This window comes from Chrysemys picta, chromosome 12 (assembly GCF_011386835.1).
Source record: "Chrysemys picta bellii isolate R12L10 chromosome 12, ASM1138683v2, whole genome shotgun sequence".
Classification (NCBI taxonomy): Eukaryota; Metazoa; Chordata; order Testudines; family Emydidae; genus Chrysemys; species Chrysemys picta.
Window position 1 is genome coordinate 3,691,080 of NC_088802.1, and position 17,706 is coordinate 3,708,785.

At 63.6% G+C, this 17,706-nt stretch overlaps 1 protein-coding gene and 1 long non-coding RNA gene across 4 annotated transcripts; both read right to left on the reverse strand.

Moving 5' to 3' along the window:
• Positions 1-2,354: 2,354 nt before the first annotated feature.
• Positions 2,355-8,356, reverse strand: LOC101948120 (neural proliferation differentiation and control protein 1-like). 3 transcript variants are annotated; one of them, XM_065563124.1, is made up of 9 exons: positions 8,260-8,356; positions 7,548-7,706; positions 7,014-7,127; positions 6,162-6,338; positions 5,965-6,031; positions 5,031-5,115; positions 4,685-4,761; positions 3,891-3,956; positions 2,355-3,107 (listed from the first exon to the last, which is right to left on the reverse strand). In XM_065563124.1, exons 1-9 carry the CDS (start codon positions 8,336-8,338, stop codon positions 3,065-3,067), a joined length of 867 nt encoding a protein of 288 aa, XP_065419196.1. In that variant the 5' UTR covers positions 8,339-8,356; the 3' UTR covers positions 2,355-3,064. The 3 variants fall into 3 exon arrangements, with proteins under 3 accessions (XP_065419196.1, XP_065419195.1, XP_065419197.1); XM_065563123.1 differs by having other exon boundaries at positions 3,866-3,956; XM_065563125.1 differs by lacking the exons at positions 4,685-4,761; positions 5,031-5,115 and having other exon boundaries at positions 3,866-3,956.
• A 1,325-nt stretch (positions 8,357-9,681) lies between these two features.
• Positions 9,682-14,849, reverse strand: LOC112061176 (uncharacterized). Its single transcript, XR_002890132.2, has 3 exons — positions 14,805-14,849; positions 13,442-13,540; positions 9,682-11,884 (listed from the first exon to the last, which is right to left on the reverse strand). It is a non-coding gene; the product is annotated as an uncharacterized LOC112061176 (long non-coding RNA).
• Positions 14,850-17,706: the final 2,857 nt, after the last annotated feature.

A 17,706-nucleotide genomic window follows, 5' to 3' on the forward strand; every position in this document is an offset into this window, starting at 1 on the left:
CTGGGCCCAGCTGACCTGGGAGCGGCTCATTGTGTTTCCCTGGATGGGCTGTTAAACCTGAGGCCTCAACCTGTGGGCTGCGGGTCGGGAGTGAAGGGCACCGGCGGAGCAGGGGGGCCAGGGCTGGGCTGGCGGGGGCTGCGGGTCGGGAGTGAGGGGCACCGGCGGAGCAGGGGGGCCAGGGCTGGGCTGGCAGGGGGCTGCGGGTCGGGAGTGAGAGGCACCGGCAGAGCTGGGGGGGCAGGGCTGGGCTGGCAGGGGGCTGCGGGTCGGGAGTGAGGGGCACCGGCGGAGCAGGGGGGCCAGGGCTGGGCTGGCGGGGGCTGCGGGTCGGGAGTGAGAGGCACCGGCGGAGCAGGGGGGCCAGGGCTGGGCTGGCAGGGGGCTGCGGGTCGGGAGTGAGAGGCACCGGCAGAGCTGGGGGGGCAGGGCTGGGCTAGCAGGGGCTGCGGGTCGGGAGTGAGGGGCACCGGCAGAGCTGGGGGAGCCCAGGGCTGGGCTAGCAGGGGCTGCGGGTCGGGAGTGAGGGGCACCGGCGGAGCAGGGGGGCCAGGGCTGGGCTGGCAGGGGGCTGCGGGTCGGGAGTGAGAGGCACCGGCAGAGCTGGGGGGGCAGGGCTGGGCTGGCAGGGGGCTGCGGGTCGGGAGTGAGGGGCACCGGCGGAGCAGGGGGGCCAGGGCTGGGCTGGCGGGGGCTGCGGGTCGGGAGTGAGAGGCACCGGCGGAGCAGGGGGGCCAGGGCTGGGCTGGCAGGGGGCTGCGGGTCGGGAGTGAGAGGCACCGGCAGAGCTGGGGGGGCAGGGCTGGGCTAGCAGGGGCTGCGGGTCGGGAGTGAGGGGCACCGGCAGAGCTGGGGGGCAGGGCTGGGCTGGCAGGGGGCTGCGGGTCGGGAGTGAGGGGCACCGGCAGAGCTGGGGGGGGCAGGGCTGGGCTGGCAGGGGCTGTGGGTCGGGAGTGAGGGGCACCGGCAGAGCTGGGGGGGCAGGGCTGGGCTAGCAGGGGGCTGCGAGTCGGGCATGAGGGGCACTGGAAGGTTAGTGGGATCAGGTAGAGAATTGAGGGTGAACGCTCAGGGATTCAGGGGGAATTTGGGGTCCCATGTCTCGGGGGGCAGGTCTAGCTGGGGGGTATTTATAGCATTCAAAGAGAATTTGGGGAGCAAGTGCTTGATATTTGGGGGTGATTCTTCGGGGGCACTGGGTCGGGGGAAGGGTTCACTGAAGCGTCTGGGGGCCCAGTTGGATTGAGGGGGGCTGGTGAGTCTCGGGGGGTCCTGTCTAGCAAGGGAGCCCTGCTGGGATTCAGGGTGGTGGATATTCTGGGGGGAAGTTGATAGATGGGATGCTGAAGAGACTTTGGTGGTTGTGGGGGCCTCTGTTGAAGGATGTGGGGGGTTCCCCAAATCTCAGGATCACATGACCAGCCAAGGGGGGGTGGAGGGTTATGGGGCGTAGGCTGCGCATCTCCAGCAACCCCATGGCCCGGTCCTTTATCCTGCAGCCCAGGAGATGGGACCACAGTCCACTGGCAGCCCCATGGCTGTGTCCCCCCAGAGCAGGGACAGCACCCCATCCCCGTCACAGTCCCCCCCTATGCAGCCTGCCCCCCCGATCAGAGCCAGTGCCCCCTAGAAGGGCCAGGCCCCATATCCTGGACTCGCAGACGCCTTTGTCTCTTTTGCTGTTCTCTTTTATTCCAAGTTGGAGCGTTGAGTAAACAGGACTTAGGGTGGGAAACTGGGGGGGGGGGGGAGCAGTATGGGGGGGCAGCTGGGCAGGGGGGGGAGCAGGGAGCATCTCCCTCCGATCTCCCACGGGAGCCTGGTAAAGCCGCTGTATGGACCAGAGCGGGTTTGTGTCAGCTGGGGGGCTCAGACCTGCTGGGGGGCTCAGACCTGCCCCATGTTTCCGACAGGCCGGGGCGTGGGGGCTGCCCAGACAACCGGAGCCCTGCCGGATGAGCCGGCAGCCACGTGACTGAGCACGGCTGTGACACGCGTGTGAGCCGACGCCCAGGGGCGACACGGATGAGGGAACCCGGCCGCCAGCACACGGATGACGCCGCGGGGCCGTTGTGCACACGGCCAGGAGCTCCCAAATCTCTGCTCGCTTGGCCTTAGGGGGAAGGAGAGTGTATGGGGGAGGGGCGGTTCCTGGTCCATATCCCCCATATCGGCCCCCTCATCAACTACTGTTGGGTGGGTGGGGGGAGTTGGTGTCGCCTCAAAATGGGTCCCCCTAAGTCCCTGTCCCCTCTGAGTCTATGACTCCTCCCATGATTCCCCTCCAGTCACTAGCCACCTCTATCAGCCTCCTGGTGAATATCGCCCTGGGGTGTCACTTCAATACATGTCCCCTCCCCCCCCCCCCCCCCCGCCACCCTCATCCCAGCACGACACCACCCCTGGTTCCTACCCTATTTAGGTTCCCCCGGTCAATATACCCCTTATATAGGGGCTGGCTGTCTCCTGGTGTCACCTCAATAGAGCCCTGATCTCATGGTACCCACCCGCCCCCTCTTTGGCCTGCTGGGAGTGGGCTGTTGGGGGGGGGGTCCCATGGTGCATGGTGTCTGCCCCACAGAGCTTTCCCTCCACACACACACTGTTTAGTCTCAGTCAGTATCCTTCTATATGGGCCCCCTGGTCAATTTTCTCTTGGTGTCACCCCAAATCCAATCCCCCCAACTCCTGAACCCACTAAGAGCCTCCTATGGTTCCTACCTTGTGTAGTTCTCCCCAGTCAATATCCCCCCCATATGCACCAGCCCCATGGCACAGCCCCTGCCCCCTGAAAGGAACCATGCTCTGGACAGATGGGACTGCAGGGAGGGTAGAGAGCAGAGGAGCGAGGGAGTCCCTGGGGGGTCTCCGCATCAGAGTGATGACCCTTCACCTTTAACCTCCCCCGCCCCGAGTTGCTCGGGGGGGGCGGGGGGGGCGGGTTCTTGGGGAAGATGCTGCCAAAATCGGAGCAGATTTTCTCCACCAGGGGCGCCGTGCTGCTCCGGGGGACGGGGGCTGAATAATGGGGGGGCAGGTTAGGGGGGGCAGCGCTGCCGGGCGGTCACCGTGTTGAAGAGCGGGTTGTGGATTTCCATCTCCCCACTCTGGGAAGGGGGGGAAGAAAGAGAGAAAGGGAGACATTAGTGAGGGCACCGTGCGAGGGGAAGAGCGCAGCGACCCAGACCCGTCCCCACAGCCCAGCGCCCCCTGCTTCCCCCGCCCCCTGTCCTCACAGCCCAGCGCCCCCTGCTGCCCCCACACTGCTCCCCACAACCCAACGCACCCTGCTGCCCCCGCCCCCATCCCCACAGCCCAGCGCCCCCTGCTTCCCCCGCCCTGCTCCCCACAGCCCAGCGCCCCCTGCTGCCCCCGCCCCCGTCCCCACAGCCCAGCGCCCCCTGCTGCTCCCACCCCGCTCCCCACAGCCCAGCGCCCCCTGCTGCCCCTGTCCCGATCCCCACAGCCCAGCGCCCCCTGCTGCCCCCGCCCCGCTCCCCACAGCCCAGCGCCCCCTGCTGCCCCCGTCCCGATCCCCACAACCCAGCGCCCCCTGCTGCCCCCGTCCTGATCCCCACAGCCCAGCGCCCCCTGCTGCCCCCGTCCTGTTCCCCACAGCCCAGCGCCCCCTGCTGACCCCGCCCCCATCCCCACAGCCCAGCGCCCCCTGCTGCCCCTGTCCCGATCCCCACAACCCAGCGCCCCCTGCTGCCCCTGCCCCTGTCCCCACAGTCCGGCGCCCCTGCTCAGCCCCCGCCCTGCACCCCCACAGCCCAGCGCCCCCTGCTGCCCCTGCCCCTGTCCCCACAGTCCGGCGCCCCTGCTCAGCCCCCGCCCTGCACCCCCACAGCCCAGCGCCCCCTACCGGTGCCAGTCCGGGACATTCGTACACAGTAAAGTCGCCGTTCTCAGTCTCTGACTCCGTCGACAGCTGCTGGACGGGCTTTGGGGGGCTCCTGGGGGAGACGGACCCAGACACGGGGTGAGGAACCGCATGAACCAGGCCGGGGGCCGCGGCCGGGGTCTAGGCCAGGGGATCCGGGGGCTGAGGCGGCTCCGCAGCTAGGGGTGGAGATCCAAGGGACCCAGGTATCCGGGTGGGAAACGGGTTGGGGGGGGCACCTAGACCCGAGCGCCCATGTCCCATGGGCCCGGCTAGACGACGGGCGATCTCCAGTCCTCCCAGGGAGGTGTGGAAAACCGGGGGTAGGGGGAAGGGAGTAACTGTCCCCAAGACACCCCCAAAGTGGGAGGAGGGTAGAGGGGGCAGCTCATGGGGCCAGGGGCTGAAGGACGGGGGGGGGGGATTTTGGGATGCAAAATTTCCGGGTTGGATTGTGGGGGGAAGGTCAGAGGGGGCAGGGGGCAGGGGTGACTTGGGTAGGTTTGGGTTTCAGGAAGGGGTGGATTGGGGGGAAGTGGGGGATGGGAAGGGGAAGATTCAAGGGTGAGTCTGGAGTTTGCGGGGGTCGGTTTGAGGTCATGATTTGGGGGGTGCTTTTGGGGTGGGGCAGATTTGGGGGGAGAGGAGGCTTGGGGGTGGGGTGAGGGGGCATAGGGTGGGGGAAAGGAAGGAGTGGATTCTGGGGGGCAGATTCGAGGGTCCCTTCCCTAAGCCCCTCCCCCTCCCCACCCATAACCAATGGGGTGAACGGGGGGTGGGGAGGAATGGAGGGGAACTCACTCCTCATTGGTCAGGATCTTTTTCTGGCGCTGGTACTGGTGCACCTGGCAGGACTGGGCCAGCCGGGCGTCCATGTACTGGGGGGACAGACAGACAGACGGGGAGATGGTCATTGGTCAGGTGAAACTGCCGTCCCGGATGCCTGGGTCCCATTCCCCGTCCTGGTCTCCAGCCCCCTAGGGGTGAGCACCTGCACTGCTGTCCCGGACGCCTGGGTCCCATTCCCCATCCTGGTCTCCATCCCCCTAGGGGTGAGCACCCTGCACTGCCGTCCCGGATGCCTGGGTCCCATTCCCTGTCCTGATCTCCGACCCCCTAAGGGTGAGCATGGGGGTGGGGGTCTCACCATTCCGGGCTGGTGGTATCGATAATGATTCCCCCGATACGCCGTATATGCCAACTTCTGGGCCAGACGCACCTCCCGCTGCAACCTGGGGGCACGGAGTGGGGGGGGGTCAGAGCAGCGGGTGGGGCAGTCCAGAGCTGGGCTGGCAGGTGCTGCGGGTCGGGAGTGAGGGGCACCAGCAGAGCTGGGGGGGCAGGGCTGGGCTGGCAGGGGGCTGCGGGTCGGGAGTGAGGGGCACCGGCAGAGCTGGGGGGCAGGGCTGGGCTGGCAGGGGCTGCGGGTCGGGAGTGAGGGGCACCGGCAGAGCTGGGGGGGGCAGGGCTGGGCTGGCAGGGGCTGTGAGTTGGGAGTGAGGGGCACCAGCAGAGCTGGGGGGGGCAGGGCTGGGCTAGCAGGGGCTGCGAGTTGGGAGTGAGGGGCATCGGCAGAGTTGGGGGGGCAGGGCTGGGCTAGCAGGGGGCTGCGGGTCGGGAGTGAGGGGCACCGGCAGAGCTGGGGGGGGGCAGGGCTGGGCTGGCAGGGGCTGCGGGTCGGGAGTGAGGGGCACCGGCAGAGCTGGGGGGGGGCAGGGCTGGGCTGGCAGGGGCTGCGGGTCGGTAGTGAGGGGCACCGGCAGAGCTGGGGGGGGCAGGGCTGGGCTGGCAGGGGCTGCGGGTCAGGAGTGAGGGGCACCGGCAGAGCTGGGGGGGGGCAGGGCTGGGCTGGCAGGGGCTGCGGGTCGGGAGTGAGGGGCACCGGCAGAGCTGGGGGGGGGGGGGGCAGGGCTGGGCTGGCAGGGGCTGCGAGTTGGGAGTGAGGGGCACCGGCAGAGCTGGGGGTGGGCAGGTCTGGCCTGGCAGGGGCTGCGGGTCGGGAGTGAGGGGCACCGGCAGAGTGGGGTGGGGGGCAGAGCTGGGGGGGGCAGGGGGCTGCTGTGGGGAGGTGCAGTTCCTACCTGTACCAGCAGAGGGCAGCCACCAGCAGCCCTGAGACCCCGGTCACGGAGCACATCAACACCAGCACTGCGGGGCGGGGGGAGGGGAGAGAAACATTAACCCCTTGAGCACTGCCCCCCCCAGCCCCTCAATGCCTCCCTGGCCCCCAGGCGCTCTGTCCCCCCTGCCCCCATTCCCGGCCCCTCCCGTTACTCACGCAGAGACACGGCCTCATTGAGCCGGGAAGCCGGGGGACGTGACTTCAGATCTTCCTCCGGCCGGGCGGGGCTGGAGCCAGGCGTCAGGGCGGAGGGGGGAGCGGTGGGGGGAGGGGGAGACGTAGGGGGGGTCTCGGTGACCGAAGGAACCTGGGGGTCAATCCCCATGGAGCCAGCTGCAAAGATAGAGAGGTTAGAGCGCCCCCTGCTGCCCCCGTCCTGCCCCCCACAGCCCAGTGCTCCCTGCTGCCCCCCGTCCTGCCCCCCACAGCCCAGCGCCACCTGCTGCCCCGTCCTGCCCCCCACAGCCCAGCGCCCCCTGCTGCCCCCCCGTCCTGCCCCCCACAGCCCAGCGCCCCCTGCTGCCCCCTGTCCTGCCCCCCACAGCCCAGCGCCCTCTGCTGCCCCCTGTCCTGCCCCCCACAGCCCAGTATCCCCTGCTGACCTCTGCCCCGCCTCCCACAGCCCAGCGACCCCTGCTGCCCCCCGTCCTGCCCCCCCACAGCCCAGCGCATCCTGCTGCCCCCCCGTCCTGCCCCCCCACAGCCCAGCGCATCCTGCTGCCCCCTATCCTCCCCCCACAGCCCAGCGCCCCCTGCTGCCCCCTGTTCTGCCCCCCACAGCCCAGCGCCCCCTGCTGCCCCCTGTTCTGCCCCCCCACAGCCCAGCGCCCCCTGCTGCCCCCCGTCCTGCCCCCCACAGCCCAGCGACCCCTGCCCCACCCCCCACAGCCCAGTATCCCCTGCTGACCTCTGCCCCGCCCCCCACAGCCCAGCACCCCCTGCTGCCCCCTGCCCGCTCCCTACAGCCCAGCGCCCCCTGCTGAGTCCCCTGTTCCCTTCAGTCTCGACCGTGCTGGGGGGTCTCGGTCCCAGGGGTCCTGGATCCCTTCTGTTTTTTGGCCACCATGGAGCGGATGAGGGTGGCCAGGTCGCTGGGTCTAGCATCCGACTTGGCTCCATCGCCTGAGGGAGAAACACAGGGAGATGGGCAGGTGCCCCTCACTCCCGACCCGCAGCCCCTGCCAGCCCAGCCCTGCCCCCCCCAGCTCTGCCGATGCCCCTCACTCCCGACCCGCAGCCCCCTGCCAGCCCAGCCCTGCCCCCCCCCAGCTCTGCCGATGCCCCTCACTCCCGACCCGCAGCCCCCTGCCAGCCCAGCCCTGCCCCCCCCCAGCTCTGCCGGTGCCCCTCACTCCCGACCCGCAGCCCCTGCCAGCCCAGCCCTGCCCCCCCCCAGCTCTGCCGGTGCCCCTCACTCCCAACCCGCAGCCCCTGCCAGCCCAGCCCTGCCCCCCCCAGCTCTGCTGGTGCCCCTCACTCCTGACCCGCAGCCCCTGCCAGCCCAGCCCTGGGCTCCCCCCAGCCTCTGCCGGTGCCCCTCACCGTTCCTGTGCGGTGTCTCGAGGACACAGTCCCCACCCGGGTCCTCATGGTAGGGGCGGATGCAGGGGCCACAGCTCCGGATCCCCCCGGGGCCGCAGCCCTTACGCCGCTGTAGGAGACAGTTCAGCCGGATCCGCGGTGGGCAAATCGCAGCCGGGCCTACAGGGAGAGAACCGGAGCAGCCCCCGCTTTAACCACCAGCCCCCCCCCCCCCTCCCCAGAGCCAGGAGAGAACCCAGGAGTCCTGGCTCCCAGTCCCCCCTGCTCTAACCCACCAGCCCCACTCCCCTCCCAGAGCCAGGAGAGAGAACCCAGGAGTCCTGGCTCCCACCCACCCCCGCTCTAACCACTAGTCCCTGCTCCCCTCCCAGATGTTTCAACATCTGTCCCTGCTTCTTAAAATCATAATCTCCTGACAGCCAGAGCAAAAAAAATCAGAGGAGAAAATCTTTGGTTAAATAGTAAGAGAGATGGAAATTTGCTCCTGTTCTCCCCATGGGCAGCCCCCCCCCAGCACTGCCCCCCCCCAGCTCTGCCGGTGCCCCTCACTCCCGACCTGCAGCCCCTGCCAGCCCAGCCCTGCCGGTGCCTCTCACACCCGACCTGCAGCCTCGGGAAACTGGCAGTAGAACCCAGGAGTCCTGGCCCCCAGCCCCTCCTACTCTCCTTCACACACCTCCGATGCCCCTCCCCCGCCCTGTACCCCCCTTACCTGCCTCCCCCCCGGCCCCCGGGGCCAGCCCCAGCCCCAGTAGAGCAGACAGGGCCGCCAGCCAGCGCAGGGTCCGCATCGCTCCGAGCTGCGGGGGGGGGGGGGGGGGGTTCCCCGCCTCTGGATCCGCCCTCCCGACTGGGGGGGGGCGGGCGGAGCGCGGGGGGAGGGGCTGGCTGTATTTATGAATGAACCAGGGATGGAGACAGACGCTGTGGGCGGGGGGGGGGGGAGAGACCGACCCACAAGTCGCCTTCACTTCCTGTCCCAATCCCAACCCCCGTAGCGGGGTGTTCTGTGCGGCTGGTACGCGCTTGCCCCGCCCCAGAGGTGGCTGCATTTCAGCCCCATTTGAAGCTGTTCTATGCCGCAGTTACTCGGCTGCCCCTCCCCAGAGTCAGCTGCATCTCGGTGCCAGGCGAGGGCTTCTGGGTCTCTGCTCTGGCTCCGGCTCTAGGACCCCCTGAGACTCCCAGCGGGGAGATCAGTGACCCCCCTTCCCCAGCTGGTATCCATGGTGCCTGTCTCCAAGGAGACGCACCTGCCTGCAGTGGTAGATGCAGCAAACAGCTTCCCATACCCCCCCCCCCGGAGATGGAACCCAGGCGTCCTGGCTCCCAGCCCCCTCTCACATCCACCAGCTGTCACCATGGCAACCAGCTCCCTGCACTGATGGACCTGGGATGAGGTTGATGCAGCAGTGGGTTGTCATGGTGACAGGATGGAGCTGGGGGGGATCCCCAGCCCCCCCTTAGTTATGGGGGAAGGGGAAAGGGCTTCATCGTCTCCTCCCCAGGAAGCTGAGACACCCCCCCCCCAAGCTCCCTGCGCAGGATGGGGGGACCCCAGCCCTGTTGACTGACCGGACCCTGGGTGTGTGAGGGAGCCCCCCACCCCCACCCCCAGCCCCTCTCTGCTCCATGGGCAGCCCAGGGGAGGCACACAGGGGGCCTGGCCTGCCCTCCATGGGGCACCCTTTGCAATATGAGCTGGCCGGAGGCGATAGCGGGGGGCCAGAGTGGCAGGTGCCCCACCAAGGAGGCACAGTGCTGGCATCTCCTGGGCCTGTTGGCTACTGGCGGCTGGCACAGCCCTCAGGCCGACAACAGAGGCCTGTTTTCACCAAGACAGAGCCCCATAGGGAGAGCTCGGCTGGAGAAAGATTCCCCTGGAGCCGTGCACTGGAGGGGAGTGGGGACTAGTGGTTAGAGCAGGTGGCTGGGAGCCAGGACACCTGGGTTCTCTCCCCACCTCTAGGGGGAGAGTGGGGGCTAGTGGTTCGGACAGGAGGGCTGGGAGCCAGGACTCCTGGGTTCTAGCCATAGCTTGGGGAGGGGTGTGGGGGCTAGTGGTTAGAGCTGGGAGCCAGGACTCCTGGGTTTTCTCCCCAGTGCAGATACAAACACAGACCCAGGAACTCTGTTAGCTCAAGACATGATTTATTTATACACCGGTCCGCCTTGGCTTGCCAGGCGAAGGAATCCAGCAACATCTGCCTCCCCCTGGCACGCAGCCCCTGCCGGCCCCACAGTCCACTCCGCTGAGAGGTAGAAACTCAGCCGACAATGTACTGGGGCCGGGAATCCCCCCATCTGCACAGCGCACGCTGGGCCTGGGTGGTGCCCGTGGGGGCTGTAGGGGCACAGAGACGGCTGGGCTTAGGGCAGCATTGTTTTCTTCTTTACTTTCCTTTGGCTGGGCGAAGCTCTGGGCAAGGAATCTGCACCGTTTTCCTCGGTCCGTTCTAACCTTAGAAGCAGCAGCAACGTCGCACGAGCTGCCCTGACAGAAGACCCAGCATTGGGGTTTTAACCGAGACTGTTTCCTCCTCAGTGCTAGACACGCGCGGGAGTTGAACAGCGATTAACTTTTGAACACTATTAGCTAGAACTAACCGCAACGTTCCCATCATGTCTCTGGAAGGACGGGTGGCTTCGGGCTTTCAACTCAGAGCAGTTTTCTCCAAACTGGTATCCAGGCATTGGAGTAGAATAGCGATCTTTTTTTTTAATATTGACTTATTATGGGGTTGCACAGAATATCAGGGTTGGAAGGGACCTCAGGAGGCATCTAGTCCAACCCCCTGCTCAAAGCAGGACCAATTCCCAACTAAATCATCCCAGCCAGGGCTTTGTCAAGCCGGGCCTTAAAAACCACTAAGGAAGGAGACTCCACCACCTCCCTAAGTAACTCATTCCAGTGCTTCACCACCCTCCTAGTGAAAAAGTGTTTCCTAATATCCAACCTAAACCTCCCCAACTGCAACTTGAGACCATTACTCCTTGTTCTGTCATCTGCCACCACTGAGAACAGCCGAGCTCCATCCTCTTTGGAACCCCCCTTTCAGGTAGTTGAAAGCAGCTGTCAAATCCCCCCTCATTCTTCTCTTCTGCAGACTAAACAATCCCAGTTCCCTCAGCCTCTCCTCATAAATCATGTGCTCCAGCCCCCTAATCTACAGTTTGTGCCGAACTGTAGAACTAGTTGCAAAGTTAACACCATCTTTGGTGGAAGACACAGTGAGTTTGAACAACGAGGAGTCTTGTGGCACCTTAGAGACTAACACATTTATTTGGGCATAAGCTTTCGTGGGCTGAAACCCACTTCATCGGCTTGGGGATTTTTAACGCCATGTGTTTTCTGTAACTGTTACTTGAGCATTTGAGTATAAGAAGTATGATTGTTTTTTTACAACTTTTCTTATTATTGGGTTTTTATTGAACCCCCAAAATAGCGGCACTATTCTTTCACCCCGTTATTTTTCCTGGAAGGAGACAGAAAATTTGGCAAGGGGCATGTTTCTCCTAACAGTTAGCTGAAGATTTGGGTAGAATAGGGAGGATTCGATGCTAATGGTCTTTTTACCTTTAAAAAGGGAACAACGTCATGGCATAATATCTCACCCTCCCAGCCGAAACTGGGACCGTTTCACGTCTCACCCTGAGCGTCTGCCTCCACAATCGTCTCCGAGTGGCTGAGTATGATGAACGATTTGATTGTTTTCAATGTACGTATTATCGAGCATCTGAACTAAGTTGTTCTTTTTGGTCTCCTCTTCCTTTTCGTGATAATCAGCCCCGAGCTCCTGTACGCCACTTTTCATTGGCAGAAAACGATCGGGAACGTGCTGGGAGGTGTCAGAGGCTTTTGAGTTTTAACCCAGACTGGATTTCTCCCAACTGGTATCCAAACATTTGAGTTGAAATGCCAGTAATGAATAAACTAACGCCTCTGGTTCCTTGGCAGGCTGGGGTGGTCTCTTCGTCCGTGAGCCCCCACTGTCCAGAGGGCCAGCCAGCCAGACCTGATTTCTAGCCTAAAACTACCACCCAGCCCCCTACGATTTGTTAATAATTAAAAGCAAGAGAAAAACGCATTTGGGTAGCAAAGAAGGGGGTCACAAGAGGGCACGGCCCCCACAGGCTCATTCTTTCCTTCCACAGGCGGGTCTGACCATGAATCCGAGCCCGCCCTCAAGCGGGCGCGGCCAGGCCAAAGCCGGCTTCGCGGGAGGGGACGGGGGGCTCCGGCAGACGGCAGAGCTCCGGGACGGGCTCCCCTCAGGACCCCGCGTTACGCCTGTCGCCCAATAAGGATGTCGTCTCGTCGGCACTCCTGCGAGATTCTGCAACGAAAACACAGACAGGGCGTGTCTTCAACCAGCGACCCCACCGATGTGCTGGTAAGCGGGTGGGGACTTGGAGTTAGAGCGGGGGGGTGGGCCAGGAGCCAGGACTCCTGGGTTCTCTCCTGGCTCTGGGAGGGGAGTGGGGCCTGCGGGTTAGAGCAGGGGGGCTGGGAGCCAGGACTCCTGGGTTCTCTCCCCAGCACTGGGAGAGGGGGGTGGGGTCTGGGGGTTAGAGTGGGTGGGCTGGGAGCCAGGACTCCTGGGTTCTCTCCTGGCTCAGGGAGGGGGGTGGGGTCTGGGGGTTAGAGTGGGTGGGCTGGGAGCCAGGACTCCCGGGTTCTCTCCTGGATCAGGGAGGGGGGTGGGGTCTGGGGGTTGGGGGTAGGGGCTGGGAGCCAGGACTCCTGGGTTCTCTCCCCAGCACTGGGAGAGGGGGGTGGGGTCTGGGGGTTGGGGGTAGGGGCTGGGAGCCAGGACTCCTGGGTTCTCTCCTGGCTCAGGGAGGGGCGTCTAGTGGTTAGAGCAGGCTGAACATTCCCTTCCACCTCAAACAGCGGCAGCCGCACCCCATGGCCATCTCCTGTCTCAGCTGCCGCAGCATCTCCTCCAAATGCCCTCGTGCCTCAGTTTACCTCCCTCGTGACCGGCACTGGGGTGGATGATTCTCTAGAGCTGCTGGGCCTGACTAGCTTCATTCCAGCCCTGACGTGGCCCAATCACAGATTGGCCAATCGCCGGTTCATTAGTGTCACCGGCCTCCACCCAAGTTTGCAGCTAGTCCAGCCGGTTGCAGGGGAACAGCCGCTGTTCCGGCCGGACACCGCCTAACGCCGCCCCAGCCGGTCTGGAGCCGGATCCTGAGCCGATGTCAGTCTGGAGCGACCTCACTGCCCTCCAGGGAGTCAGGGCGGGATTCGGAGCTCAGACTAACTTGTTCACCTGGCCTCAGTGGGAGCTAAATATCAATTCAAAGGGAAACTGAGGCACAGAGAGGCAAACCAGGGATGGAACCCAGGAGTCCTGGCTCTAACCGCTGGGCCCCCTCCTCTCCCAGAGCCGAGGACTGAACCCAGGAGTCCTGGCTCCCAGTATCCCTGCTCCTCTGCAGATGGGAACGGTCTAGGGCTTGGGAAGAATAGCAGCGCAGTTCTTATTGCACCCAGTAGGGGGCAGTGCAAAGCGCAAGCGTCACTGCAGAGATGGAAACTTAAACCTAAGCGCAATAATATTCTATCCATCCCCATATACGGGCTCGGGCGCTGGATCTAGCCCACCTCCCCCTGGATCCGTATCTGTGTGTCTGCCCCATATCCCCATCCATCCGTCCTCCCCCTGGCTCCATACATGTGTCTGCCCCATACCCCCCCCCCCCGATCCATCCGTCTGTCCTGCCCCCTGGGTCCTTATCTGTGTGTCTGCCCCATACCCCCGTCCATCCGTCCTCCTCTCTGGATCCATATCTTTGTGTCTGCCCCACACGCCCCTGTTCCCCGCACCGCAGATACCCACCCAGCCCTCCCAGGTGCCCCGCTCACTCTCCCCCCCCCCCGGTACCTTTCTTCCTCCTGCACAGCCGCTTGATGAAGTGCCACATCCATTGCACGAGGAGGCAGAAGCACTTGCACTGGTTGCACATCGCGGGCTCACCTGTGCCTGGGGGGAGTGGGGAGAACACCGGGGCCAGTGGTCAGGCAGCGCCGAGGCCAGAGTCGCTCCCGCCTGCCTCGCCAATCCCCCGCTGGGCTGGAGTCCGGGGCTCTCACCAGGCCAGGCTCAGACCTCTCGCGCCCCCTCCTGCACGTGGCCGCACGGCTCGCCTGGGATGAGGGGTCCCGGCTCTGAGCCAGGATCGTGGCGTGACCCCGCCACACGCTGTCCGGGGAGGGCCCCATGCGCATGGAGATCTGCTCCTACCCCTGGCTGTGCCATTTTCCCAGGGTCGGTGCTGCTGGCACTCCTCCCGCTCACCCGTCGTCTCGGCTTCTAGTATAATTAACCGCCCCACCCGCCCGCCTCCGCAGCGGCCTGTCAATCCGGCTACGGCGTGAGCCAGATCCCTGTGCTAACCTGCCCAGCGCCTCCTGGCTAGACCCCGGTCGTCCTGAATCGACGGCCAAACCGGTTTGAGTCCGCGGCGTGAGAAAAACACCAGCAGCAGCAGTGAGCTGGCTCCGGATTCACGCCAGGGCCGGCCCGGACTCCCCTGACCTCAGCGGGGTCGCTTGGGATTTAAACGGGGGTCGCTGGAACCAGGACCCAGCAGCAGCCGCCCCCCGGGCCCCATGGGCAGCGGGAGATCTCTGACCGATTCCCATTCCCAGAATCCGAGGGACCGCCCTGATCTGGTCGTTTGATGACCTCTCTGTGCCAGGACTTCCCTGAATTAATTCCTGATTCAACGAGAACAGATCCTATCGAGCAAACTCGACCGAACCACAGCCGGGGCCTCGGGGCCTCTGCCTCGACTCTCGGTAAAGTGTGCCCAGGGTTCATTCCCCTCCCTGTTACACAGTCACACCTCGCTTCCCGTCTGAATTTGGCTGGCGCCCGCGTCCAGCCGTCGGATCGGAAAACTCTCTGGCCGCGAACGTCTGTTCCCCTTCCAGCCACGCCTAGGGGGGCTACATGGACCGAACTCCCGGAGTCAGGGTTTCTAGCCCTCCTCGAATCGGGGGCCCCCAGAACTGGATCCCAGCCGCGGCCGCACCGGGGCCGAATCCTGAGGGCAAATCCCCTCTCGGCTCCTGCTCCAGAGTCCTGTTTACATGGCCCAGCATGGTGTTGGCACTTTCTCCACCCCCAAATCTTTGTCCCGTTTCCCAGGAGGGGGCCCCCTGAGCCCAGACACTTCTAAGAGCCACCAGGCCACGGGCTGGCGTGGCGTGTCCCCTCCGCTCCCCGCCAAAGAGATCCTTACCGGTCTCCGGCGTCGTCCCGCTCTGGGTGCCTCTCCCTTATCCTCTGGGAACGGCCCCGGGTTTATATACCCGCCTCCCCGCCCTGAGTGCCCAGACCGGCTGGATCCCAGCGGGGCCAAGTCACGGGGTGGGGAGAAGTGGGGTGTTTTCACAACCACCCGGAGCAGCCGGTAGGGTTGGTAGCCTGCCAGGTTGTCACTGAAGCCAGCATCCTCCACCTCACCCCTCACCAGGGATGATTCTTTCTGGGGGTCTAAGGGGGGTGGTGAGATTTGGGGGATGTGGAATTGGGGCAGAGCAGATCTGAACCCCTCCCCCCCCGGCTCCCTTTATGGGATCTGGGCTGATTCCCCATCCCTGCCCCCTCAAGTGAGCTGGAATTTGGGGGGAGCCTTGTCGCTCTAGGGGGGTGTCTGACCCTCTCTCCCTGCCCCCCCGGCATGGGCTAGGATCTGGGGGACCCTGCCCCATGAGGGTGTCTCCACCCCCCATGTGGGAGCCAGGATCTGGGGGACCCTGATCCTCTGAGGTGTCTGCTTCCCAACTCCAATGTGGGAGCCAGAACCTGGGGGCCCTGCCCCTATGGAGGTGTCTCCACGGAGCGTGAAGCGAAAGCAGATTGACGTAACGGAAATCCCGGCGGTGACACGTGGAGGTGCGCGGCACCCTGCTGGGAGGGGGGTGGGAGGGCCCTGGCCAGCGTGTGGGGCAGCCCACCAGCCCTTCCCTTCGATGGATCTGCCGGATGTGTGGTCGTGCTGTGAGATGTTTGAAGCCTGATGCTGCCCCAACACAGGGGAAGCGATCTAGGGTCCCAAACCCTGACGGTTTTCCCACCTGGTGGTTACAGGAACTTTTAAGCTCGGGAGAGAGGATTGGTGAGTCTCTTTCTCCACCATTCCCTACAACATATCCCACCCCACCATGTCCAGATCCCCTTCCCATTCAGCCATTAGCACGTTACAAGCCATCATCACCCACTGAGGTTTCACCAAAGCATTTGAGTAGAAACATTAATTTTTAACAGGTTTTTTTCTTCATTTTTTAAGTTAGCCATCAAAATAGTAATACAAAAATCACTGTCCCTGTCACCTGTTTGTTTTTTTACCAGAAGGAACCAGGCATTTTAGAAAAGAAGATTTTTCTCCTAGCTATTAGCCAAGCCTTTGAGTAGAATAACGTATTTTTACAGTTTTTCCTTCCTATTAGATATTTTACCTTCGAAATAGCAGGCACATTTGTTCTTCTTTTCAACTGTTGTTTAAATTCAGTGGCTTTCAACCTGTGCCTCCGCAGACCCTTGGGGGTCTGCAGACTATGTCCAAGGGGTTCGCGAAAGGTTGTTGTTACCATAGAACAGTTGTTTTGAATCTGTGATCCGCGGACTCCCGGGGGTGCACAGAAAAGGGTCCGCGGCTCCGTTCGAAATTTTGTAGGGGTCCGTAAATGACGAAAGGTTGAAACCCAGTGGGTTAGTTAAAGAAGTTTTTAGAAATAAGCATTTTCCTCCTACCTATCACAAGCATTTGAGTACAACACGTGTAGCTTTTCTGAATAGTGAATTTATTTTTTACCTGAGAAATAGCAGCAACATTCAGTCGTCTCTTCGCCTGTTTTTGAGTGAAAGGTTTTAGCAACGAGTGTTTTTCTCCGAGCTATTAGCCAAGCATTGGAGTATAACACACGTTCATTTTTAGGAAGACTTTCTTACTATTGGGATTTTTTGAACCTTAGAAATAGCAGAAGTTTTCAGTCTTCCCCTCACCTGTCTTGGTAACAGGTTTCAGAGAAGAGCCCTTTTCTTCCGAACTCTTAGACAAGTATTGGAGTATAATAGGGGCCGTGGCAAAAGCGAAGGTTTCTCAATTCCCACCAGGGCTGTAGAGCCGGTCTTGGCTGGCACAGGCGTGGGCATGTGACTTCAGCTTCCCCAGGAGCCATATTGCTCAAGGGATCTAAAGTGACGCTGGCATTTCCGCCCCCCACCTTCCCATCCGTCTCTTCATCACCCTCTCTCCTGTCATGAGAAACCTGGCTCCGAACGCCCTCCCCCCCCTGCTCTAACCACCAGGGCCCCACTCCCTGAGCTGGAGAGAGAACCCAGGAGTCACCCCCCCACTCTAACCGCCAGACCCCACTCCCCTTCCAGAGCCGGGGAGAAAACCCAGGAGTCCTGGCTCCCAGACTCCCCCCCGACCTCTAACCACTAGGCCCCACTCCCCTCCCAGAGCGGGGAGAGAACCCAGGAGGTCCTGGCTCCCAGCCCTCCCCCCCCTATTGATCATGGCCCCACTGAGCGAGGTGCTGCATGTTCAGGGGCGTGGGACATGGTGACACCAGCCCTTCTGGGGGGAGTAGACCCATTTGTCCCCCTCCATGCCCCATAATCTCAAAGGGCCAGTTGTCCATTTCCCCCGCCCCTCCCGCCCATTCCCTTCAGGAGGCGGGATCCACCAGTGGGAGGAGGTTGACAGGCGCTGGGCCGGGCTGGGCTAGCGTTGGGCCCCTTGCAGTGTGATGTGGGGTCCCTCTGGCCTGAACGGTGACCCCACGTGGGTGCTGAGGCCAGCCAGGTGTCATTCGGAGGGGTCATGCGGAGGCCAGTCTGGGCCCCCACGTGGGGGGCAGGTCAAACCGTTCCCCGGTGGACAGGCCCCCGGTGCTGTTTTGGGGCTCGCGGTGGCCCCTGGGAGGCTGCCGGGATGGGGGAGCTGCATGGAGAGCGGGGGACAGGAGCTGGGGGGGATGAGAGTGAAATGGGCGGGGACCCCTTTAAGAGCCAGCCTGGGTATTGGGGAGCGGCCCCTTTAAGAACTTGAGTAACAAGCAGCGGCCCCTTTAAGAAGAGAAGTAACAGGGAGCGGGCCCCATTAAGAACGTCTTCTCCCCTCCTCCTCGCTT